Here is a 26,626-nt window from a genome sequence, read left to right as displayed (position 1 = left end):
ACAGACGAAAAAGCAATGGTCATTTGCCCATCAGAAAGACGTTGATTTTTTTAGAACCGACAATATTTTAATAGTTTCAAAGGGTTTTGATCGTCGAAAATAGTCAGAAATTTTGTAGTGTTATTCGTACCCCCATTAAAAATTTTTAGAGAAAAATTCATAAAATTATTGATTGCAGGAGACACAATAACTTACATTTCAAAATAATGAGGCCTTTACATTGACAATGAAAGGAATATCTATGTGTCTCAAAAGATTTGATAAAAAATACTATACTTGCACTGATGAAATACAAGGACCAAATACTTACTAATTTATGTGAAGAAGGTCAACATCAAACATGAGGACATTATAAAATGCTAGATTTCTATTCCCTATTTATATGTTTTCCTCCCCACAACCCCCACCCATTGTAATGATGTAACATGTGATGAATTAGAACAACTTACTCCAAAATAAACTTTGGAGAAAACTTACAAAATTTTATTTCAATGTCATTCCTACTTCCTTTATGTAATATCTAATAATAAATGTCCAAAATCCATGCATTATATTTTTATTAGCCTTAGACATCTTTTCTTATAAACTATAGATACTCAAAGGTTGGCAGGATATCAAAAGCCATTATATAAGTAATTTATGTAACCATTGAATTCATTCACAAGTAATAAATTTATTTATGCTTGAGTTCAAGTGTCTTAAGGTAATTTTGTGATTATTTTTCCTTAAAGTTGTTTGGTGATCTTCTCCATTTAATTCCTTTAGAGAGGTATTCAAACCCTTGTGGTTAATTTAATTTAATTTTTTTGGCGAGATTTACAAAAGCATTGTATAAATTCATTCTCCCACAAAATCTTGCTACACCATTGCCTGCAACTCCTACAAAAGCAACATTTGAACTAAATCTACTCATTACAACAGCTATGAACCTCTTAAAGTTATACGCATGCCCCGAACTTTAAATGATAATGAAGGTCTTTTGTTAATATAAACTCTCCAATAATAGTCAGAAAGTTCTAAGACCTTTATTCTCTCTTTAATAAATAACATTCTACATTATCCAACATTTCATAAGACCAAACGCGATGGTTTTGAGATGTCGGGTGGGTTTAGTTGGTGACCCAATCCAAACAGGATCGCAAGGCTAGTGAAGGCGGGCTTGGTTTAGTTCTTTATGGGATTGAACTATAAGCTTGTTTCCCTTGCATTCTCGGTAGATTATGTTCAAGGTTTTATTTATTCAGCAGGCCTCACCTTTATAATTAGGGTTCTATGGCTATTCATCTTGGCATGACACAAGTACTTACCTCCAAAGCTTTCCTATGATTAGATAACGTTGTAAACTCTTTTATTTTAAAATCACTAAAGCTCAACCGTAGGACAGCAAGATATCAATCAGCTTCTCATTATCATGACATTTCTTCCTTTTTTTCCTTGAGGTTCCAGAAAATACTGTTTCATATTGATCTTTTCAGCTTGAAATTTCAAATTTAAATTATAGAAACTAAACATTAAAAATTTTAAAGAATAACTTCAGCTAAATCAAGAGTTTTTTAACATATTTAATTTTAAGATGTAATTAACTATAAGAGTTTGCCTTTATGAGAAGTTTATGACTCAGATTAATGTAAGCCGTATCTAACCTCCATGTTATGCAGGGAGAATATTTATTTTTTTAAATGCAGACCCATCAAATATTGAATGAAAATTTTTATTTGAGTAACTGTTCTAGATTGTTTATTACTTTCGATGTCGTGTTTGAGTATCTAAATAAATAAAAATATTTGAAATATATTTGGGAGACACAAAATAAAAGAACAAGACCCAATATGATAATAGCTGCATAACTTATATTAATGCTATATATATATATATATGTGTGTGTGTGTGTGTGTGTGGTAGTATCTGACCGACAACTCTAGGTCTCCACCTCTTCCCTTTTGGCACGGATGTCAGGAAACGGGGTGTCATGTTGATGGCATCCGTATGATGGAGAGAAGGGTGTCCCGTATCATGCGAGTCAGATACTGCAGCAACAAATTTACTGGCTTCCCTTGCCTCTTAGGGTTTTTCAGCGGACGATAACTTTGGTCCCAATCATGACTGGATTAGCCTTCCTCCTGAGGTGTTGATACCGGTGACGGCGGCGGTGACATCAGTGACGACTCACCTTCCTAGGCGGAGTTTTGCAAAAAATGCGGGATGACGGGGTCTTCTTGTGAAGCGGTGCATCTATCTTGTCTTTCTTCAATATCTCTTTCTTCATCCTGGGAGCGTTGACACGTCCCATCCTCTTCATCAATTCCTTAACGGGACAATTTTCCTTTAAATTGGACAGTAAATTATAATTACCACATATTAGTAAATATAGCCGTTGATCAAATTTTTTTTAAAAAGTAACAAAAACTAGTTGCCCAATTGAGATGTGGAGGCTAACACACACACAAGAGAGTAAACATTTAAACAAAACGATAATATAAAGGAAGATTTGCATACATACCACTCAATTCTTACGTATTTACACTACTCCTAAACATCGTCTAATTCCTTACTGTATTGATTTTAATTTCATTATGGGAAATTTACATACATACCACACAATTCTTATATGCATATATAACACCTAAAATTTAATATTTATCTTTATACCACTTTAGTGTCATAGTCCTATAAATGAAAATATGTATTTAACTTTTAAAACGAAAGTGTCTAATTTTGATGATTTGAGTCTTATTTATATAAATATGAAATATGAGATGTTAGATTTGTAAATGCATTAATTATGTGGTTGGCATGTAATTGCTTTTTTGTTTATTCATCTTATTTTATCAATTTTTTAAAAATTTTATATAGTGACAACTCTGCTGACAGCCGGCTAAATTTTCTTGACATCTGCTGTGCTTGTCTTAGGGGGTGTTTCGCTACAACTGTAGATTTACGTTAAGTATGATTTATCAAATCCGACAGTGCTGCGATGGACATAGCGGAGTTGGAGCGCGCGAGCAACGACAGAGTAAATTTGTGAAATCCGCCTCACAGTAGGATTTGATAAACCCGAATTTACACATAGAGGAGACAAAACGGGCGAGAAAGTGATTGAACAGGAGAGAGTTAGATTTAGTTTTTTCTTTTTTTGATGTTTGACTGGATTAATACGAAATTCATGACTAAATACAGTTAAGAGTGTGCTACCAAACAACCATTCAGTCGGAACCATAGATTTACATTTATCAAATCAGTGAAATCCTGTGAGCTCATGACAGAGATGGAGGACACGAGCTACGACAAAATAAATCTTTGTAATTCGCCTCACATTCGGATTTGATAAATCTGAATTTACTTTGCATGGGAGATGCAACGGGGGAGAGACAAATGAAGCGGGAGAATTAGATTTAATGGAGAGTTAGATATGGTTTTATCTTTCTTAATATTTAACTAGATTTAGGTAAAATTGATTGGCTAAATCCTCTTAAATGTGCTACCAAACAACTGGTTAGCCCATTCGGTGCTATAATTTAGTGGTTCGAAACAACATATGGTCTGGTTGGGACATGTACAGCTTCTTGAATAATCTGTTGATAAGCTGATTAAAATTAATCTGCTGATAAGTTAGGCACGGTGGTTATTAAAATTTTTATTTTTTTGGAAAAGCCAACTGTAGTCAGAAAGCTCCAACCGCACATAGATATGTGCGGTGTGAAAAGTTTTCAGCATTTTGAAAACACATAAGCTGCGAAAAAATAATTTATCCAAATAGATTTAGTGCGTTTTCAAAATATCTCTGCACCAAATAAGTTGTCCCCCAAACGAGGAGCTGCCTACACTTGATAGCTTACAGAAAAGATATTGAGAGTTACATCAGCGTTATACCCACTGCAACCTACTTGTAACCTATATGTAATTAGTAAGTTCCACATTTTTATTTTCATATATTTCTAAATTACAGATAAATATATTTCTAAATTACAGATAAATATAATAACCCCTATATAAACCGTCCGTACTAAAATATTTCTCGCCCCAAACTGCCCCATAATTTACGACTTTAGATTCTAAAGTCTTAAACCATTGCTTAGCGGAATACAGAGAATAGGACGACGCCCGACTCGCAGGCAGCTATGAGTACCCTGAAGTTCTGTCGCGAATGGTAAGAAAACTCTCGTCATGAAATCACTTTGTGAGGTTTATTTGTTTTATTAATGGTGATTCCTTAATATTTTTTCTGTTCTGTGTGTGTATTTTCAGCGATAACATACTCCACCCTAAGGAAGATAGGGAGCGCAGGATCTTACTCTACGTCTGCGGTAACTGCGATCACCAGGTTCTGATATCATCTTCCTTGATCTCTTCTTTTTAGTTTTTGTTGATGTGGGTCTGATCTTTCCTTCTTGAGATTGAAATTTGAACTTTGATCTTTTAAGGGTTTTGAAATTTGTACGAGGTTTTTTAATTATCGTTGGAACATTATGACTATGTTGTATTTTGCAATAATTTTAGAGGGATAAGATGGAACTTTTGGGTATTTGAACTTTAGGGTTTAATCTTGTTGGACTCACGTACGAGGGTATGAACTACATTTGAGGATGATTTCTCACCTTTTGATTTAGTGGGCTTGCACAAGTTGATTATGTGAAAACTGCATGATAAAGCTGAGCTCTTTAATATAAAAGGTGTAACAATTGAGATTTCATCAGAAGCTCCAAACTTAAGACTGCTCGTGCAGGAGAGTGCTACATCATAGGAGCTACCTTACAAATATGTAAGGGATACCCCTATAATTTTATCTACACGGTGGATGATTCTTATGTTAAGATAGGCAGAGGTAGGCCTAAGAAGACTTGGGCTTCTTGCATAAAAAATGATCTTAATTTATTAGAACTAAATGAAAATATGACACTAAATAAGACATAATGGAGAAAAAGGATTCCTGTAGCCGACCCCACGTAGTGGGATTAAGGCTTTATTGTTGTTGTTGTTGTGGTGGTGGATGATTCTAGTTATATATAAAGATATTGATGTGAATGTTAATTATTTAAGTGTATGAGATTGTGAAATCGTCTAAACATAATAAAACTAAATCCTTAAGTATCAATGAATCTTTTGGTGGAATTGTTGAAAATTTTTGAAGTTAAGCGTGCTCGCAGGATAGTCCTTTTGAGATTTGCGACCCTTGGAAAGTTAAACAGAAGGAAAAAAAAAAACTTACGACAATTAGAACAACGCGGATAATATCTAGATGTTTGAGAATTCAGGCTTGATATTTCATCGAGAAATTTATATGATCAAGCATAAATTTTGATGCATTTTGGGTAAAAGATTTTTCAAATTCAAATCCAGGATCTTCTAAGCTCAGATTTCAACAAATTTATACTTATGCTGAGCATCTCAATAATACAAACCTCATTATGCTGAAAGTGATCCAATTTGATTCCATATAAGCCTAGATCAAGGTATTGTCGAAGGCTTTGGTGCATCAATTGAAAGACCAAATAATCTCTAAATTTGGCTTGCTTATAGTCAAATTGAGTTGCTTGATGAGATGTCCAATGAGCTCAAAATCATCTAATTTAATAGTCGTTCACACTTAAACACTGAAAATAACCAATGATTAGGGCTGTCAAAATGGTTTTTTGTTCGCGAACAGCTCATGTTCTTGTTGAATTGCTCGTGTTTAATTCATTCGTTAAGCAAACGAGCCGAACATGAACAATTTTTTTGCGCTCGATATATAAATAAGCCGAACATGAACAAATATTTGTTTGCTCTTGTTCGACTCGTTTTTGCTAGAAATAATCAAATTATATATATATTGATGGGTTTTATTTTAAAATAATTTAATTAACTACAAAACTATAAAGATTTATAATCCTTTAAAATTATTAATTAAAAATTATGAAGAAAAATATATTTAAATTATATTTAAATGAATAATTTAATATAAATAATAAATTTAATCTCGCACTTATCCTTAATATCCTGCAGCTGTATGACTAGGGTTATCAAAATGACTTGTTGTTCGTGAATAACTCGTGTTCGGTTCGATAAACAAACAAGCTGAACACGAGCAAATTCTTTGAGCTTGATATGTAAATGAGCCTTCCACGAACAGTGATACTTTTTAATGAGCCGAACACGAACAATGATATTTTTTAACGAGTTGAACACAAGCTGAGCCTGGGCTCGGCTCATTTACACCTTTACTTTTGATCGAGGGAATCATTGTGGACTATGTAATAGAGTGTTTTCAGATTTTTGACTAAATTTATAAAAATACTCATATTAAAAACTATAAATAGATTCTCATGCTTCACTTGAAGGAGAGGGAAGAGAAGAGAAGATTGAACTGACAGCTAAAATCTAACTCTTGAAGAGTTGTGCATGTGAACAATCATCAATCATTGTCGACCACAACCATCAATTATTGCAACGAACTGCTACTATAACCTCTCTCTTCTTCCACACTACTGCTCCTTATAACCCAACTACAACATTTATAGTCACCTACTATTATTGCAGCCACCAACTATAGTTTTTGTAGCCCAATTATAATTGTTGTAGACAAACTACTACTATACATTTGGGATTGATAATTTTCATAATATCATATCTCTAGTTGAGGAGCAGAGTGGACATCTTAACTTCAATTTTTTAGTGGATTACTTTCTCTATGTTAGACCCTATGTTCCTTTTTTTCTAAGATTTTTTCAGGTAAAAAAATTAGTTGTCTATTATGTATGTATATATATATATATATATATATTTGTGTATGCTGAAAAATTTTATTATGCTAAGGCTTAAGATTTCTTAGCCGTTGAAAATTTTCTAGCACTCAATAAGAATGTTATAAATTTTATATTCTATACATCCAATATCTCTTATGTGAGTTTTGTGGTCTTGAATTGTGTTGTGAAAGCCTCAAGTCTTTTGACATGTTTAAAAAGAAGCCAAATGCTATATGACAAAGTACTCGACTTATTAATTTGGGAACAAAGGTTTATAACTCAATTAATTCTTTTTTTTAGTAGGAAATTAGTTTAAAAAAAGATGTTAGAAGCAACTTAAAGGCGAAATGGATACAAGAACATTTTTAGGTAGATGATCTAGGTTAATGAGGATGTCAGTTACTTCAACTCAGGTGACTGTGAAACCGTTGAGTATAATAAAGTTGAACTCTTTAACCTTGAGATACCTTTAAGTGTAAATATTGAAATTTCTTCAGAACTTTCAAAGTTGAGTGTATTCATATGTGTAACCCTTAGTAAGTTACAACAAGGGAATAAAATATTGAGGCTTTTATATCAAGATGAATAATATCTCGATGGTTGAGAATTTGAGCTATCACATATTCTATAGTCTATTCTTATAAGTTGTTTGAGCTTTTAAACAATGCTCTAAGATCCTTCGCTCTTTTGACATGTTCAAAAGGAAGCCAAATGCTACACGACAAATCTCATTTGGGGTGACAATATCGTCAACTTATTTGGGGACCAAGATTTATAGCTCATTAAATCTCTTTTTCAGAAAAAAAAAAAACTATTAGATTTAAAAAATTATATAAGTATCTAAAAGACAAAATACTTAGGAGACAAGCTTCTGAAGAATAGATCAAAAGAAGAACCCTATATTGAGTTTTAAAACAACATTAGCTTCCAAGAGAGCAGGCTGATTAACTGAACAACTAAAGAATTCATCAATTGATTGGAGAAGGAATGCACCCCCAAATTGATGAAACTATTTAAAAAACCACCAAAGATGTTGAGAAAATATTGGAACACAATAGCATGATGTTTATTAGACATTTAAAATTCATCAAATAGATGCCCGACGATTTGGCTTCAACACTAGTCAATTTGAAAAGAGATGATGCTACTCATTTCTTTGATTTTCTAGAACCATCAAGTATAATGAGTTTGTAATATAATTTTGTACAATGAATGGTAAAAAAATATGCCATCAGACAAGTTTGTAATATAATTTCAAAGAATAAGAAAGGAAAAATGGTTTCCCTAAGATAATATCGATAGAATTTTTTCGAATAATTTTGTACATAATAGGTTTAAAACCTCATGCAACACTTATTAGGAACAAATAGGAAATGATGACCTTGCATGATGAACATATATAAATTCAACATATGCATGGTTAATTGTGTGTTCTTATAGATGTGGCTAAAATTTTTTATCTTTTCAGCGAATGATTTTGGACATCAATGATGTTACTGTTACCTGGTTTTATAATGCGCAGCACTTTTACTTGGTGAAGGTCGTCTTGCTTATTATGTGCAATATTTTTTACACCAAAATCAAGTATTTTTATAAAATATATACTTTTGTCGAAGAACTTACATTATAGACTCATTGAATTAGAAGAATATCTTCTCTCAGGAAGAGGCTGATGACTACTGTGTCTATAAATGTGAGCTTAATCATTCAAATGGTGAGCACAATCAAATTCTACAGGATGTAGCAGTGGATCCCACTCTTCCTCGTACAAGATCTGTTCGATGTGCTGTGTGCAATCACCCTGAAGCAGTTTTTTTCAAGGTCACTGTTTCTGCTTTATGGTGATAACTTCCCATCCATGGAAATTATTTTCTCTTATGACCCATTGTTTATTCTCAATGTTTGTCTGGTCGCATCTTGTGCTGTTAGCATATCTTATTGCGCTTATTTGGTTCTGCCATGAAAACCTTAAAGCATAAGGGTTGCAATACTATTTTGGAGTTGCTATGATATATTTTTTGTGTAAAACGTAACAAATTTTTTCCTTGGAATGGAAAGCGGAAATAAAATGAAAAATTTATTATAAATGGAACATGTGCATCTTCATTCAAACCATTAGTAATGCTCTTCAAGCCGTTTATGAATCCTTTATAAGTCCTTCGGAATCGCTTTAAATTGATCAAAGGTTACTTTCATAGGATTTAGTATTTAAGGATTCCAATTTTTAACATTTCCTACTTCTCAGTGTAGTTTTGGCACGTCAATCACTCATTTGTGATAATTGGTACTTTTAGTGGCACCCATTAGAACTCTAAAGTGCTACCTTTGGTTCTTGTCGTTGCTGATAATTGTATAAATTAGAGCAGAAAAGCTTGATTTTAGTAATATAAACTTCTGCACCTAAATAGTCGGGATAACACCTCACGCATCACTTTTGGGGATGAATGGAGATGAATGATTCATGTATGTTCTGTTTAGAACAACCTTCTGTCTGCGTTGCATTTCAGACCACCACCACAATTTTATTTGAGAAATTGTTTTCTTACTGTTTTAGAAATTTTGTAGTGCGAGGCGGATTTTTTAAACCAAATCCGTTAAAGTGTGGTGACTATAAGAAAACCGCTATTTGAATTTTTAGAAAAAAAAATAGTTATCTATAATTTCTACTACAATTTTCTAAAAAATAGATTTCCTGTGAAATTTTGAATTTCCTATTTTATTTTTATTTTATTCATATTTTATCATATTTCTTTCTTTCTTGCGTTATGTTTTCTTTGGTTAGTTGTAATTAATGTTGTCCTAACCTATCCTTATTATAAAAGGAGAAGAGTTGTAATTTGATTATCGAAAAATAATAAAATACATTTTTCTCCACCTTTCTTCATAGTATCAGAGCATGGAAACAAACCCTTGCTCTCATTCCTCCATCGGAGCCTCTCTCTGCAGTTGTCGGTTCCTGCAGGCCCTCCGTCGGATCCTTCCTTGCAGTCGGATCCCTATAGCATCTCCCTCCAGGCTTCTTTTTGCAGTTTTTTGTTAGATCGGTGCCTTTGTGATTTGAATCATTGCACAACTCAGTCATGAAGGCACAAGTGACGGAGACCTATACGCCGCAATATAGTCTTCATGCCTTGTATGCAATTCGATCCCTTGCTTCAAAGTGACATCTTTTTGCAACTGTATCACATTGTTTAGTCATGAAGGCATGCGGGATGGAGATTTGCATGCTACGATCCCGCCGACTTCCAACTAGCTTGAATCTAATATCATTTAGTTTCTCAAAATTTGAACCTATCAGTGTCCTCTCTCTGCTGTTTTCCACCAGAGCAGTCGCAAGAAGCTCCTTCTCGGGCAAATAGAGAAGCCACAAGAAGCATGTCAGCCTTCTAACATTCCTCACCATCCGACCTTCCAAAAATTCTCACCGTTCGATCCTTCCCAGCCTTCCAACCGTTCGTCGTTGTTCATCGTTTAAGCAAGCAACATAATCATCCATGCATTCTTTTCAATTCTAAACATGCATAGGGTTTATGACAAGTACAACATAAATAGCTCTACTCTGAAGGTTAGTTCTGAATTATAGAGCAAAAGTATTGTCCAAACAACTCAATTACCCTCTCAATTTATCACAAATCATAAACTCCATGGCCATAAACTTCTTTAATGGTTTCAATCCGTGTTTATATTCATTTTTGGAAAAGGAAAATAAGGCTTTGTTGTTGTTGTTGTTGTGGAAAAGGAAAATAAGAATATCTCACGAGAGAGGGCAGAGTTCTTGAGTTCACTAATTCTAACCATTGCTCGTGAAATTTTCATCATCATCTCTTGGTTGATCAATTCTATGACCACGAAAATTGGAGAAAATTTATTACTTTATAAGACAACATGGGGATTTGGGAAGCAGTTTGTGAGACTTATTCCAATACCGAAAATACTGCAAAATTGTTTGAGATTGAGACAAAATTACATGAACTCCGACAATAAAAGTTGCGTGTGTCTCAATACTTAATTAGACTTACAATGTACTGATTATAGTTAGATATGTATGATCCTTGTGTATGGAAAGCCCTCCAAATGCTATGTTGTATAAAGTAATAATAATGAAAAAAGAAGAGGATGATTAAGTTCCTATTGAGTCTAAACAAGAACTTATATGAGATCAGATGAAGAATTATGGGGATGAAGCCTCTCCTTATCATGAGAGAAGCTTTTGTTGAAATCAGAAGAAAAGAAACTAGGAAAAAACTCATGATGTGAGGAAGTGTGGATTCATTTAGCACTGAAAGCCCCGCTTTGTAAATGCACAACTCCTCCCATGATTCAAAGTCAAAGAAAAATCATTCCTTAGATGAACACTGCAAGAAGCTTGGTTAAACAAAGGATAAATACTAGAAACTACATGGAAAACCTGTAGATTGAAGACCTGGGTAAGAGCGGAAAGATCAAAACGACAAGGTTTATGTTGCTACCTCGTCTGAAGTGTAGACAGATTTTAGTCCCTTCACCAAGGAATAATTGGATGTGTTGAAAAAACTTTGTTCGAGCGCAACTGAGCGGCCTATCAGTTTGATGATACATCAAGGTATATGTCGTCTTATCTCGCTAACAATGGAAGATTTTTACCTTAAATAATAGATTTAGGTGCTTTTGATCACATGACTGGAGATATTCATGCTCTCACCAACTACTAAAAGTTCACGAACTCTAAATTTGATATACTTGTTAGTGGATCTTACTTTAGTATTGTTGGGAAAAAAGATGTAAAAGCCTTCAAGGATATTCAACTCTCTTCTGTTCTATATGTTCCACAATTAGATTGGAAGTTTCAATTAGCAGCTTACTCATGACTTGAACTATGTTACTAAATTTCATTCTAATTCTTATAAATTTTTGGTGGTAGATTTTGGGAAGATGATTGACAGCACGAAATTACATCAAAGTCTTTATCTACTAAAGCAAAGTTTTTTCTAAACACACAATTGTCTTATTCAATTTCTCCTTCTTATGCTTCTAAGTCAATTGTGTCTAAGTTTGTTGAAAGTCAAGTTTTATTATGACATTATCATCTGGATCATCCCAATTTTTATGAAGTTGCAAAGTTGTACCATCGTCTTTTTATTAATAAAAAACTAGAGTTTTATAGTTTGAAACTTGCCAATTGGCTAAACATACTCGTTATGACTATCCTCTGTCCCAAGACAAACCCTCAAAGTCTCTATCATTTATATTGATATTTGGGAACCATCAAAATTGAAAACCGTCAATGGAGCTAAGATGGTTTGTTTCTTTTGTTGATAATCACACTAGAACCAGTTGGATATTCCTCTTGAAGGAAAAATCAGAAGCTGCACAAATCTTTCAGCTTTCCATAACATGCTTCTGCTTAATTCCAATATAAAATTCAGATTCTCAAAACTAATAATGCAAATGAATATTTCAACTCTTTCTTTGAACCCTGCTTGCGAAGAACGGGATCATCAATGTGAGTTCCCGTGTTAAAATTCCACAACAAAATTGGATAACTGAGAGAAAGAATAAACATCTTCTCGAGATATCTCAATCTATAATGCTTTCTAGCAATGTCCCAAAAATTTTCTAGGGAGATGATGTGCTCATAACTATCTATATCATTAATATAATGTCAAGTAGGGTCCTTGGATTCAACACCCCTCTCTATATTGTGATGGAAAAATACCCTCATGTTAGTCTTATCACCCAATCTTCCTCGTATAATATTTAGCGCTCTTTTTCTTACATTCACCAACAAAACTGCGAAAATTTGATCCAAAATTCATCAAATGTATCTTCATTGAGTATGTTTTTAATAAAAAGTGGTATGAGTGCTATTCTTGCATTACAGAAAAATATCATAACTCCATGGATGTTACATTCTTTGAAAATCAACCCTACTATCTCAAATCTGATGTTCAGGGGGAGAGTCCCAGTGAATATTAAACTTGAGATACTATTCTGGATATCCGCACTGATCTAGAGGCATCACAACCTATTCTACTTCCCTTTAACCATCTTGTTTCCTAAGTTTCACTAGTCGAGAACATCCAACCTGAGATTGACAACAAGGAACTTCATGTTTATACTTAGAGAAAAAAATTCACTAAACAATATTAAGATAATATGCAATCACAAGACAATTCAAAACCAAACCTAAATTCACACTTATCTAAGGTTCCAATGGAGGTGGAATCCAATGGAGTAGATAGGGTAATTTTCACTAATTATTCTACACTGGATTAAATTTCATATGGGAAGTTATTATCAACTTTTAAAATTTTTGTATCTAATTTTAATATAGTGCAGATGCCCAAGTTCATTTATGAAGTATTACAAAGTCTAGAATAAAAAAAGGCAATTGAAGAGGAGATCCAAGCTTTTGACCTGAATGCAAAACCTTTTCCAGATAAATGACATATTAGGTGCAAATGGGTGTTCAATGTTAAGTACAAAGTAGATGGAAACATTGAGAGTTTAAAGACCAGGTAGGTAGCCGGATGTTTCACTCAATTTTATGGGATAAACTATCAAGAGACATTTGCTACAGTGAGAAAGTTAAACATCGTAAGAGTTATTTCCTTTACACTGAAAAAAGTGTGAGAACTATATAAACTTGATATATATAGTTTAAAAAATGCGTTTTTAAATGGAGATATCATGGAAGAAGTGTATGTGAAAATCCCACCAAGACTGCAAAATGATTCAAAAAAATATCGGGTTTGTAAACTAAAATAGTACTTTATAGTTTTAAACAATCTCCAAGGGCTTGGTTTCACAAGTTTGCCAAGACTATGAAATCTAATGGGTACATCCAATACTAAGTGGATCATACACTGTTCATCAAGCATTCACAGAGGTAAAAATACTCATTGTCTTTATAGATGACATGATCCTGACATGTGATGATGAAAAGGAGATTGGGAAGATTAAGGAGGTACTTGCCACTGAGTTTGAATTGAAGGATCTAGGAGCGATGGGATACTTTTTGGCATAAAGCGACTAGGTCTAAGATGGGTATTGTGATATCCCAAAGAAAGTTTATTTTAGATATACTGAAAGAAATATGAATGCTGGGGTACAAACTTGATGAGACTCCTATAGAGTTCAACAAAAAGTTACATTCAAGGGGAGAAAAAACACCAGAGAAAATGATTAGATACTAGAGATTGAATGGTAAGCTTATCTACCTTTCAGCCACCAGACTTGATATTGTTTACTTTGTCAGCATAGTGAGTCAACATATGAATAGTCCAAATAAAAAATATTTAGAGATGATTTATAAAATGTTGAGGTTTCTTAAGAAAACCCTTGACATTAGGGAGATAGAGGCTTACACTGATGCTAGTTGGGCAGGAGAACTCATTGATAGAAGATCCACTTCTGTGTATTGTTCCTATATTTGGGAAAACCTGGTCACTTGGAGGGTTAAGAAGCAAGCAGTTGTCTCTTGAAGTAGTGCACTATCTGAGTATCAGACACTTGCTTTGGGAATTTGTAAAGGAATATGGATCCAAAGGTTACTAAATGATGGGATACAATATTGTTAATCCCATAAAGATATTTTGTGACAGCCAAGCTACTATTAATATTTGCAAAGAATCTTGTGCATCATGATATGACCAAACACATTGAGATTGATAAACATTTTATCTTTGAAAATATCATTGGAGGCATTATTCACTTAATCTATATTCCAACTTATCTTCAAGTCGTTGATGTCTTCACTAAATCTCTACCTCCAGGCAATTTCATTGATTTGAATACCAAGCTGGGCCTTTACAACATCAATGACCCAGCTTTATGGGGGAAAGAGGGGAAGGTTGGGTTATGTCATATTTCTTTATTTCTTAACTTATATTTTTTTAATAAGTTGTAATTGTTATGCTTAATTTTGCCTTGGCCGTTCCTTATTATACAAGAAGGAAGAGTTGTATTTTAATTATTGAGGAATAAAAAAAAATCATTTTTCTCCACCTTTCTTCCTTGCTCCACCACAACATTACAACCACATTTAAAAAATGTTGTGGATGCCGCGAACGGACCCTAAGTTGGCCCCAAATATTTGAGCTATGAATGATGATATTGATGATATGTTACATCTCACAAGATTCCGCTCAACCTACACTCATCCTTGCATGGCATGCCACCAGAGCTTGCAGTAGATTTTCAGGCTTCACACTGACGCGTCATTATCATTTATTATTTTTTTTAAAAATAGAACTAATTATTTAAACATTTCTCTTTAAAAATAAAAAAAAAATAAGTAGAAAACACAGTTTTGAAGCAGCAGAACCTTGGGGAGGTTTTCATTTATTTTTATCCAGAATATTACGAGGACCCCATGAAACTTCCAATCAAATGCTACATAATAGAAAAATGATTCCTTCATTTACTCAAGAAAGAAGGAATTTTATCAATGTGCTTTGATACCAAATTGAATATAAAGCTTTCCTTTTGTGGGCATTTACGAACATACCATACAATTCTTATGTATTTACATATCTAGCACCTATACATTCATATTTACATATATTCCATTTAAAATTAAGATGTTAGATATGTAAATACATAAAAATTGTGTAGTATGTATGTAAATTTCCCTTCTTTTTATCTGAATGAGTGCGTTTTTTTCAAACTGTAAGTACTAGATTTTTTATTAATTTTTTTTCAAATTAAGATGTTTTCCAAAACACTCAAAAATAATTTTTAAACAACCATATCTTAATAAAAAATGTCACATATTTTATTTCAAATCAAAACATAAATAAAGCTAAAAAAAAATAAAAAATAAAATTGTTCCCAAACAACCCCTAAAGAACTGTTTGGAATTACTGTTTTTTTTTCTTTCTATTTTCTATTTAATTTTTATTTTATTTAAGTTTTGATTTAAAATAAAATATATTTGGAATATTAAAGGCAAATCTACTTATTTTTAAGAACACTAAAAATAAATTTTAATTGTTTTGAGTGCCTTTAAAAAATTAAGTTTATTTATTTCTTCAAACAAAATATAAAAAATATGTGAAAATCATTCTTAACAAACATATTTTTAAAAATAAAAGCAAAATTTAGTATTCATACATCAATATTTTATCCGATGACTTTGCAGGCTGCAGCCGAAGGGGAGGAAGGAATGGCATTGTTCTTTGTCTGCTGCAATCCAAGCTGCGGCCATCGGTGGAGGGATTAATGGAGTTATACCAGTAAGCTCTTTTCTGTGTGCTTTCAGACAGTCCAGGTTATGTAACTGTAATTTTAAATGTCTTTTTTAGTTCGAAGCAAACAATTCCTGAAATTTGCAGAAAATACTGATTGGTAGTAATTTTACATTGTCAAATTGCAACATGAAGATTGTTTCAGTGTCATTTTGCATTTGTGCAAATTCTGAGGTAGATTTTAACAAGAAAAATGTTTTAAGAAAATATAGAGAAAGGCATGTAATGCCAAGGTTCATTTGGTTTAGATTCTATTCTTAAGATTTTTTAGGAGGAATTGTTTGAAGTTTGAAGACGTGTATTTCACTTTTTGAAAGTTAGATTATTGGTATTTTTTTATATGATATGAAATTTGTGATTGGTATAATGTAAAAGTTTAAATTTAGGAGTTAGATATGTAAATACTTAAGAATTGGGTTGTATTTATGTAGATGCCCCAAGGGAAAAATTAACTTTCATGATTTGGGCAAGCTGAGAAAATTGATGTGGTAATAAGTCGAATGCATGTTATTAATGTTGTGTTAGGAATGATAAACTAATATTGCAACGGTGAGACATTTTAGATGTGATAGGAATAAGAAATTTAAAGCTACAATTTGTGGGAGGTTGTAGGTAATTGTCAACATTTTTTTTTTCTTATTTAGCAGAAGTAATCATAATTTTGATAAATTTAGGGTCTGTTGGGGGCAGCTGCAGCTTATTGAATAATCTGTTGATAATGTGATTAAAAATAATCTGTTGTTGATAAGCTAGGTGCGGTAAGCTAGGTGCGGTGACTATTAGAAATTTTTATTTTTTTGGAAAAGCCAGACCGCTGCCAGGAAGTTGCGATATGTGCGGTGTGTAAACACCACTTTTAGCATTTTTAAAATGCATAAACTGTCAAAACGCAGTTTACCCAAACAGTCCAAGTGCGTTTTCAAAACGTCTTCGCACCAAATAAACTGCTCCAAACAGACCCTTAATTTAGGAAAGAGGTACAATACATGTTTTTTTAAGGAAAAATATTGTGCGTGCGTGTAGCTTGGATGTGGCCATACTGTTATGCATTTGCATCCGGACACAATATTTTCTTCTGTTTAAGAGAATTTTTGCATTGCTTTATTTTTTAAAATGCTTTTACACTTTAGCTTGCTGTAATTATTTTGAAATGGGAAGCTGCTTTTTATATTTTAATATATTTTAATATATTTTAAGTATGATGGTTGCCAAAAAAAAAAAATTCAAATAAGGCCATTCAAAAAAGAAAAATAAATTTTTTATTGAAAATAAAATGAAAATTTTAAAGTGTATTATTTGGTCATTTGGCTGGCAAAACCGGCCAAGGAGTTTTGCTATTTTAATAATTTATTTTTTATGATAAATAATAAGGTTCTACATATGGAGGTTCTCAAACAATGTTTATTACATGTGGCAGACCCAAAGAACATTGAAATGAGGAGGAAGAAGAAGAACTTGGATATATGCGGTGGCTGCTACTGTTTCATCTTTGGTGTTGGTATTGATGTAACTATTTTCTTCAAACCGTTGGATTGGATCGGCAGGAGCAGGCCGTTGAACCGACAGTCGGCGTTTCAGTCGGAGATTCGACGGGTGGTGAAGACGGAGGCCGTAACCGAAGACATTCCACCGTATATTTGATTTTTTTGAGACCGCGACGTGTAATAAGCATTATTTAGTGACCTCCATATGTAAAAAACCCTAATAATGCTGGGGTCATAAAAAGTTCGTGGTTAACAGTCATTCCATTGTTTCAATGAGCCCATATAAGTTTGTTGAGCTCATTTTGGTGAGTATAACAAATGGATGATAGTGATAGTCTAACAAGGGATAATACAACATCCAATGAAAAAGATATGGAAGAAACAACTATAGAAATAAAAGTATTCAAATCTAAAAGAAATACAATTAGTAATATATAAATTGGAAATGCCCAAAAGTAGGCATGCAGTATGAGAAATGAAATAGATGGTATATGATGCATATATTGGCTAGATGCTTAATATCATTGAATGATTACAACTATAACAGAGAGTCACATAAATTTAAACAGTCTAGAGTATAATTATACTTATGATCACCAGCATATGTTAATATGACAATGCATTTATGTGACAATATTCATGTCATATTTGATAGATTTTATATTGAGATATTATGTTTATAATTATAGGCATATTTTATGCATCACAAACAAGTCATTATTAGGGAGAGTGGTAAGGCCAATCATTATCTATATGTCAAACATGAATCGTTGAAATGAAATTGATTATATAAAACAAAGTTAAGAAAATAAAATATACATGCATACATATGATGAATGATTAAAATCTTAGTAGTAGGATGACAAGCCTATAAATTAGCTAAGAACTTGATGCAAATAATAAAGATGACATCTCTAATAATGAGTGATATGTTTTTCATTTAATAAATGTTAGTTACTTTGAGCGAGTGGTAAGAAAAAAATTCAATATTTATGGGAGATCTCGCTCACAATACTCGAGGTAACTCAACTCTTAGGTCTTATATAATGAACTTCCATCAATTTTAGTACAAGAATAATGTCATTTGAGTTAATGCAAATATATATATATATATATATATATATATATATTGGCATAATCTATTATCTTCAAATTGATATAAAAATAGGAGAAGCACAAGGTGAGTGTTGAATCCTTTTAGAACGTCAAATCATGAATTCATAGCAAATGCTCTACTTTGATGGAGATCAACAAGGAAGTGAATTGTAATCAACCAAAATAGTGATTTCTACCATCACAAATCTTTATTGGTTACACCTTTAGGGAGTAGTCTTGAGGGCTTACTGTCGAGCCTAGACTTTCCTTCCTCTGGAGGCATTTTGGCTACACATGCAGGAAGCTCGCCTCTAGCATAGGAGTGTAGCACCTTGCTCCTGATTTTCTCCTCACAAAAACCCTCTCACACCCTCACAAAATATGGAAAATAATGAGAAAAATGAGGGGGAGAAAGAAATAAGGACGAACAATATGATTGGGAAGAGGAGTCCCTTTCTCTCCAAGCTCTCTCAACTTATCAAAGAAGAAGGAGAGGGAGCCATAGAGGGAGAGCGACCAACCCACTCAATTGGCATCTATGGGGGGAAATGAAGTTTTCCCCTGGGTTTAAGCAGCTCGACCTGTTAAAATGGGTGAAAAGCCCTCCAAAAGAAGCATGGGCTGCTTCTAGTGGAGGGCAAAAGGGAGATTAGCCACCCACCTTTTTCATCTCGAGGCTATCACTGTCATTCTGACGATGTCGAGGGTCGAAACAACGTCAAAACGGTAAAAATTCATCGTCTAGGAAGTGACCTAGCGCCATACACCAAGATTCTGGCACTGAGGTGCCAATTCTGGCGTATAGGCATCACCCATGTGGCTCAAGAACATTATCTTTTTGGGAAAGTGGGCGCCTAGGCACCCAAATATGGGTGTCAAACTTTTGTGCTCTTGAGTTTGGATGTCTGGGAAGGGATTTTCGGGCATCTAGGCGCCCAAGGTCGGAGCCAGGGCGCTAGTCTGAACTGAAACCCTAATTTTCATCGGAAACACCCGATAAAAGATTTTTTTTTCGATCCATAAGCTATGGAAAACTCCATGTGAGTAAAATATAATCTCATAACTCTAAAATAATGAATTATCGTCATTCATTCACTGGGCAAATTGGTGACAACAGTCGTCCTAAACCACGACACTAGTAGGGAGTCCCAAATTCTAACTTTCTCGCAGCGCGTGTAGGAGAATATCATGACTTCCCTTGGCCATGAGAGGCTCCAGAAGGACGTGTGGTGACTTCTAATCATCAAAATAGGCACTAAGTTGTTTCACTTCTTAAATGACCCCTCTAATAACATATTCTCCATGGTAGGGTTGAATCACGTCGACTCTAGTTTCTTGCCCCGAACAAGTTCTAGAGATTCTTGAGTGGGTGTCTTGAACTACCGGATGCTACAGAAAAATCGTAGACCATCTCGAGTCGTGCAAGTGGACACCCTACACTCGTGACATCAAAAATTGATGCCAACATAATGGTACATCATATGAACCCCTTTCCAAATGCCTGAACTATTTTCCTATACACCAAGTCTACACCATTTTTTTTCTCCACTTTAATAGCCAACATCTTCACTTGAATATCCCTTAAATTATTAATATTCTGATTAAGATTAGCTTATATTTCCATCAGTTCTTCTTGAGTATTCTACAACTCTCAACTTTGCAGAGAGAGAAAAGTTGTCACGGTGAATAATTATGTCGTACACTCTGTTAGTTGATCTTTTTGCACTGACATTATACCTCTGTATATACTTGCCTAAAAGATATTTTATCTTCATAAACTCTGTGTTCCATGTCTTTAAGAAAATGTCTAGCTTGAGATTTAAATCCATATTTTTCATAACTTAAAGCAGATAAATATATGTCATAAGCGGAATATATATATATATATATATAGATATATATAGTATAAAGTTAAATTAGGCTAAAGATGATTACATGTTATTCAATTAGTGAAAGCCCTATGAACATGTGATTCAACGTTCTTTTAGGAATTTGAATCTTCAAAGGATTTATCAGAGAAAATTGTACTTGTGGAACTTGCTTGGATTCCTCCTTTGATTGTTGCGACTTGTTTAACATTACAAAGTGGGTGTCTCATGCTTGAATGAAGAGGCCAATATTAAATAGAGATTCTTCCATCAAATATTTTTTGGGGTCATATACCTCGCATTAAAGTTCTTCGATATTTCACAGTCTAAGAATCCTCATTATGACCACTACCACAACCTGAGGAGGAAGGGGTAGCTCCATTAGCTTTATGCTTTTCTTGAAAAGACGACCTCAATCATTTTTCGGAAAGAATAATTGATTGGCTCAATTTTTTGGTGCATCCTTTATTTGAAATTCTAGCCATTCACTTCCATAAGTAGTATAGTCATGAATATTAGAAACAAATTTATCTATCTTTGCCACTATCTCTAAGGAAAATGTTGTGTTACACTCCATAAATGTGACAAATAAACTCATATAAAGCGCCCACTAACTCAGGAGCTGGTAGCAATCGAAGCTCACCATTATAAGCTCGTCTCACAAGCAATGAATTACCCTTGTGGTAAGCTCGTCTCATAAGCAGTGAATTACCCCTGTGGTAAGCTTGTCTATGCTCGAGTGGTGGAGAATATGCTCGATCTAACAAATTCTAAAACCTAACCACCTGGCCATTCAAAAAAAGTAAATTTTTTTCAGAAAAATATAAGCATATTTTTAATTAGTGTCGATATTGCCTCCTCAAGATTCTAGTACTTCCTCTAATTTTCAGAGGGGTTAGATTATATGGACATTAGCATTTCAAAGCGTGAAAAATCTCCCCCAAAAGACACATCAATATGCCAGATGTTAGGCAACAATATTCCAGAAGGAAAGCATAATAATATGTCATATGTTGGGCAATAACAGCCTGGAAAGAAAGACATAACAACAAGTCAGGTGTTGGGCAACGACAATCTAGAAGGAATGACACAACAACATACCAGATGTTGGGAAACAATAGCCAAGAAGGAAATGTAAAACAACGGGGCAGGTGTTGGGCAACAACAAACTATAAGGAAAGACACAACAACAAGCTATATGTTGGGCAAAACCAACCCAAAAGAAAATTCACAACAATAGGTCAGGTGTTGGGCAAAAAGAACCCAGAAGAAAAGTAACAACAATAGACGAGAAAGGAGGGACAACGATAGCCCAAGTGTCACTTTAGCATTTGGAGAAGAAGTGTGTTTTCTCTCCTATCTTTTCGACTCATTTGTTGGCAAAAAATTAGATTTTAGGTGCCAAAATTCAAAATATTAAAAATTTTGGAGTTTCATGGCTCCACAGGTGCATACGTACACAAGTGTGCACAAATGCATGCATATAGGTAAGCATACACACAAATGGTTTTGGGAATCTTATGAGCCAATCTGGCCGACAGCTTGCGCATCACACATCCCATGGCCCCTTTCGGCCATCATGCTTAATTGTTTCTGCCCGTGACCCGTGACCCGTGACCCGTGACCCGCTCCGACCCACATCTCCCAATACCACATGCTCGTCGCGCTGCTCACCGCATGTCACCTTTGCCGCCTTCGCCGTACCAAATTTTATTTTTTTAATTTTTTTGGAAAAAAAGAATAAATTAGTCAAAAAAAAAAGGAGCAATTAATACGCTATAAAAAATTGTACCCATGCTCATCCTACACCACATCCTAAAATCTAAAAAACCAGAAATAAACTCCCACCCATTTATCAGCACCAATTCTCCCTTCCACCAAGTACACACACCAAAGAGATAAGCCCACCACAAACCGAACTCCACGTCTCCTCCCTCCCCACCATCCAAACCCTCCCCCTCTCCCTCCTATTTACCCTCCATCTCTCCCCCTCACCACCACCACCAACAATGGAATCCTCCCTCACCCTCATCAACCACCACCCCTTCATCTCCTCCATCCGCTCCATCTGCCGCCCAAAACCCTGCTCACTCTTCGGCCTCAAGCCCAGTGAAAGCAGGGGTGGCAGAGTGTCAGCCATGGCTACCTACAAGGTGACGCTTGTTACCCCGAACAGAGTTGTGGAGCTGAACTGTCCAGACGACGAGTACATTCTGGATAGAGCAGAGGAGGAAGGAATAGATCTGCCATACTCCTGCAGGGCTGGTGCATGCTCCTCGTGTGCAGGGAAGGTGGTGAAGGGTAACGTTGATCAGTCGGATCAAAGTTTTCTGGATGATGATCAGGTTAGTGAGGGATGGGTGCTGACTTGTCTGGCTTTGCCCAAGTCTGATGTTACTATAAAGACTCATCAGGAGGAGGAGCTGGTTATGTGATATGTGGGAGGGGAGGAGGAGGAGGAGGTGTTTGGTTGTATGGGGGGGTTATGTATGTGGTGTGATTTTTACCTATGTTTCATGTATTGAACATCTTTTGTTTTTTTGGATGGCTAATATATAATTTACTTAGTTTTTGTTTTAATGTTTTATTTTTACAAATTCTCTCTATATTTGGGGCTTTATCTTTGAAGGGTTTTATGATATATGAAGACTCTAGTACACTAAAGATCCCACAAGAGTAGGGGATTAAGGACCAATAAGAAATGTTTCTCATAGGAAAAGAGATTGTTGGTTTTATTGATTCCACGATTTAATCAACAAGGAGTATAAGGAAAGCTAAAAGATATCATGGGACTCATTGAAAACTTATTGATATTAACATTTCTTGAGCTAACTATTAAGCATTATATTATTTATTATAAGCCTAGGACTATTGAGAGCAATTATGACATGTGAATTGAATTTAGTGGTCCATCATACTTAATAATCATAGGATGCTTTTGCTATGATTAAGTGTTCTCATTAACATAAAAATTTAGAGTTTTGATGCTAAAGTAACTAATATGAAATAATCATAGGCTTCTAAATAGATGATTTCTTATTTCAAGTTGTTTTAGATTTTTCACTCACTCTTTTAGCTTACTCATACCATATTTATACAACAAATGGGAGAGGGGATGAAAATAGGGAAGTTAGGTAGGCTCCCTTTCCTATTTGATTTGCATTTTTCTAGCTTCCAATATTGTGCAAAAGGCTAAACCTTATGCATATGAAAAAAAAAATAAACATTTATGGATACCTTTTCAAATATTAATAATGATTAAAAATTTTTGAAACATATTTATCAAAATATTTCGAGCATCAATACAAGGGGAAAAAAAATCATGTCAGAATATGGATCCATTTGGAAAGCATATTTAGTTATATTAATGATGCTTTTTGGCATGCATGATGCCCCATATTTTATGGACTCATATATTAATAACAGTTTTTTAAATTGGCAATGCTTGAATGATGTATTGCTAACTCTGTTTTGAAGTGAAAATGAGTGTATTTAGGTTTTGTACAACGAAGTTCATGTGATTGAATTTTTTCAAAATCCAACTTAAAAAAAAATCCTAATGATATATTGAAGAAAATGATTTATTTATTTGAATAATGGTGAAGTTGCATTATATCTCTACAATATAAAGACTTGTTAATCATTGTACAAAAGAAAAGAATTTTTGGTCTGGCAATGACAAATTTCAAGAATGTGAAATGGTATAGAAACTAGAAAAATCATATCTTCTTTTTTTAAACAAAACTATTATTAAACTAAATGTAACTATGAAAATAACTTAATGTCATGCAAATTGATTTAAGCCATTATTATTGTTACATTAAAAAATTCTCATTAATCAATAAAAACTTTAGCTGCTAAAATATTAATCTAAAAAAAAAAACAAAAAGCTAAATTAAAAAAAATAACAGTTAAAAACTATACAAAGGAATAAAGGAACTTTTTTTTTTTTTGGAGTTAAGTCAAAACGGAGTTAAGTCAAAACATCCTTCGACAACAGAGTTAAGTCAAAACATCCTTCTCGCTCTCAAGTTTGCGACAACACCACTGGCGCTTAAATTTGATTACAAATGAACTAATCAAAATACAATAATGCAAAGTAATTCTATCTCATCTTAAATACTCTTTCCACCTTTCTTGTACATTCAATATGTGGCATCCATGGATGCAATGATGACAATGAAAGAAGGCGACTTGATCAACATTTGGCTTCTTGATTTAAATGAAGTATGTGAGATGCTTTCTTATGTAAATTCATATTTTATTGCATATTTATGAATAATATTACACTTGCTGAAGGTATTTTGTTGTATTTTATAGGTTACAATGGATTAAGCCATTTGGGAGAGCAAAAGAGACAAATTGATGAGCCAAAAGAGGAAAGAAAAGGATTCTAACATGGCGCACCTACGCCCGAAACCGGCACACCCACACCCAATTCCATAGAAGATGCAATACATGCCTAATTTTAAGACTTGAGTTAGCTATCCAAATGAAAGAAGATCTTTTGGAAAATTATAAATAAGCCACTAAATTTAATCTTATAATGCACCCATTTGCATGACGCTCCATGAGAGAAGGCATGAAAAAAGGCCTAATTTTAGGAAAATTTAATCTTATACCACACCTAATTCCATGCCGATCCATGAGATAAGGCATGAAAGAAAGAAGGCATGAGAGAAGGCATAAGAGAAGACCTAATTTTAAGAAATTGGAGCACCCACACCCAATTCCATGTCGCTCCATGAGAGTACACATGTTTGGACCAGCTCACCCGTGACTCTCTACCACCAATGACTGGCGAAGAAATCAATCTTGGAATAGATTATTGCCTAATGGATGTCTTAATTATATACATATTTGCATGAGTAGAATTACTCTTGGACATGGTGGAGGCTGCTTCTCTTCAAGTTTAGTAGTCTTTGTCAACCTTAGAGCTCTCTCCAATGGTTTTCCTTGGAGAAAATTCCTAAGGTTATTTACTTGTGAGTTTAGAGAGGTTGTAAGGAGAGAGAGTGCAATTTTATGAGAGAGATATACGAAAAGCTTGTATTGAACAGAGAGGATCATGGTCTATTACAAGAACCGACTAGTTTAAGATTTTTGTACCTCTTGAATTATTTTCTTTTTATGGTCGCAATAATAATTTTCGTGCTTTCTTTTCTCATGTATAGTAGTTAATTTTTTTTTTATACTCCTATGATGTAAGACATGTATTTTTCTCATTATATTCTACTATAAATTTTGTTCCATAAATGCCTTTTTAGTGCGGATTTCATATGTTGATGTGTTAACTTTTTGTGCTTAGCTTACTTCAAATCTGACCCAAAAGAGTATTAAAATTACTTGTGATTGGACTTCTAACAATCGCCTAGAAAAATAAGTAGATTAACACACAATAGAATAGTGGAATCAACATATTACCAACAGAAAATTGCAACCTAGATAGAGAGGATTCTTAAAAGATGCTACATGGTTAAGTCCCTTTAATTGTACTATATTTTTCAACTCTTCTTATGATCTAGATAGAGGTTAAGGACATGTCATTGTTTTTCAATAATAATGTGGGTTTTATAGGCAAACATTGAGAAGCCACTTGAGTGGTGTCACAGGAATATGATCCTTTCATCTCTAAAAAACTTCATTAAACTCAGTCTAGTTTTTACCTCTTAGGATTGTAAGACTTTTAGCATTTGTGCATCTCATACTTTAAACTAGATACAGAGATTTAGTAAACTAGAATTTTGCATATTCTAATATTTTAATAACTTTTCTTGTGAGATTAATACAGGGACTCATAATCTATATACTACTTGATCAATGTGTATGCTTGCACAATTGATTAATTTGTGTTATTGCAATTTCAGATATCAAGATTTTGGCATCATTGCCAGGGAAACGAGCAAAAATTTTCTAACTTTAAGAGAATTTTAGTTAAATAGCTTAGAGTTGAAGTTTGAAATATTCTTCCTCTTTTCTATTTCTATTTTTTCTTTATTATTGACCAAAGAAAAATATGTTGAGATTTTCATACATATTTTATATTGTTTTTGATGATATTGCACATATTGGAAATGTATTTTTGATGTTTTGTTGCATGAATGATGAATTAGGGTCATTGGAGAAAAAAGATGCAAAAATGAGCGAGTTTGGAGCGAAAATGACCAAAATGTGAAGATTTGAACTAGGGCGCCGACGACGGACTTTTCCCGAGACTCCAGAATTAATTC

The 26,626-nt window shown here is 33.8% G+C and overlaps 2 protein-coding genes across 4 annotated transcripts; both read left to right on the top strand.

The window, feature by feature from the left end:
- The first annotated feature begins 4,033 nt into the window (after window positions 1-4,033).
- Window positions 4,034-25,457, top strand: LOC110030959 (DNA-directed RNA polymerases II, IV and V subunit 9A-like). 3 transcript variants are annotated; one of them, XM_020733962.1, is made up of 5 exons: window positions 4,034-4,147; window positions 4,246-4,321; window positions 8,385-8,563; window positions 15,844-15,937; window positions 24,717-25,457. In XM_020733962.1, exons 1-5 carry the CDS (start codon window positions 4,119-4,121, stop codon window positions 24,729-24,731), a joined length of 393 nt encoding a protein of 130 aa, XP_020589621.1. In that variant the 5' UTR covers window positions 4,034-4,118; the 3' UTR covers window positions 24,732-25,457. The 3 variants fall into 3 exon arrangements, with proteins under 3 accessions (XP_020589621.1, XP_020589623.1, XP_020589622.1); XM_020733964.1 differs by lacking the exon at window positions 24,717-25,457 and adding an exon at window positions 17,367-17,714 and having other exon boundaries at window positions 4,039-4,147; window positions 8,385-8,543; XM_020733963.1 differs by lacking the exon at window positions 24,717-25,457 and having other exon boundaries at window positions 4,040-4,147; window positions 8,385-8,543; window positions 15,844-16,143.
- LOC110030958 (ferredoxin) lies at window positions 22,256-22,976 on the top strand. The gene has a single exon (XM_020733960.1). It carries the CDS (start codon window positions 22,406-22,408, stop codon window positions 22,829-22,831), a length of 426 nt encoding a protein of 141 aa, XP_020589619.1. The 5' UTR covers window positions 22,256-22,405; the 3' UTR covers window positions 22,832-22,976.
- Window positions 25,458-26,626: the final 1,169 nt, after the last annotated feature.

Source organism: Phalaenopsis equestris, unplaced genomic scaffold, assembly GCF_001263595.1.
Source record: "Phalaenopsis equestris unplaced genomic scaffold, ASM126359v1 Scaffold000761, whole genome shotgun sequence".
Taxonomy (NCBI): Eukaryota; Viridiplantae; Streptophyta; class Magnoliopsida; order Asparagales; family Orchidaceae; genus Phalaenopsis; species Phalaenopsis equestris.
This window is presented reverse-complemented; position numbering and strand designations above follow the sequence as displayed.

Excerpts from the sequence above, each read along its gene's own strand:
- LOC110030959 (XM_020733962.1), top strand. The coding sequence starts at position 4,119 with ATGAGTACCCTGAAGTTCTGTCGCGAATG. Across the intron at positions 4,148-4,245 it reads CTGAAGTTCTGTCGCGAATG|CGATAACATACTCCACCCTA; the intron begins GTAAGAAAACTC and ends GTGTATTTTCAG. Across the intron at positions 4,322-8,384 it reads GCGGTAACTGCGATCACCAG|GAAGAGGCTGATGACTACTG; the intron begins GTTCTGATATCA and ends ATCTTCTCTCAG.
- LOC110030958 (XM_020733960.1), top strand. The coding sequence starts at position 22,406 with ATGGAATCCTCCCTCACCCTCATCAACCACCACCCCTTCATCTCCTCC.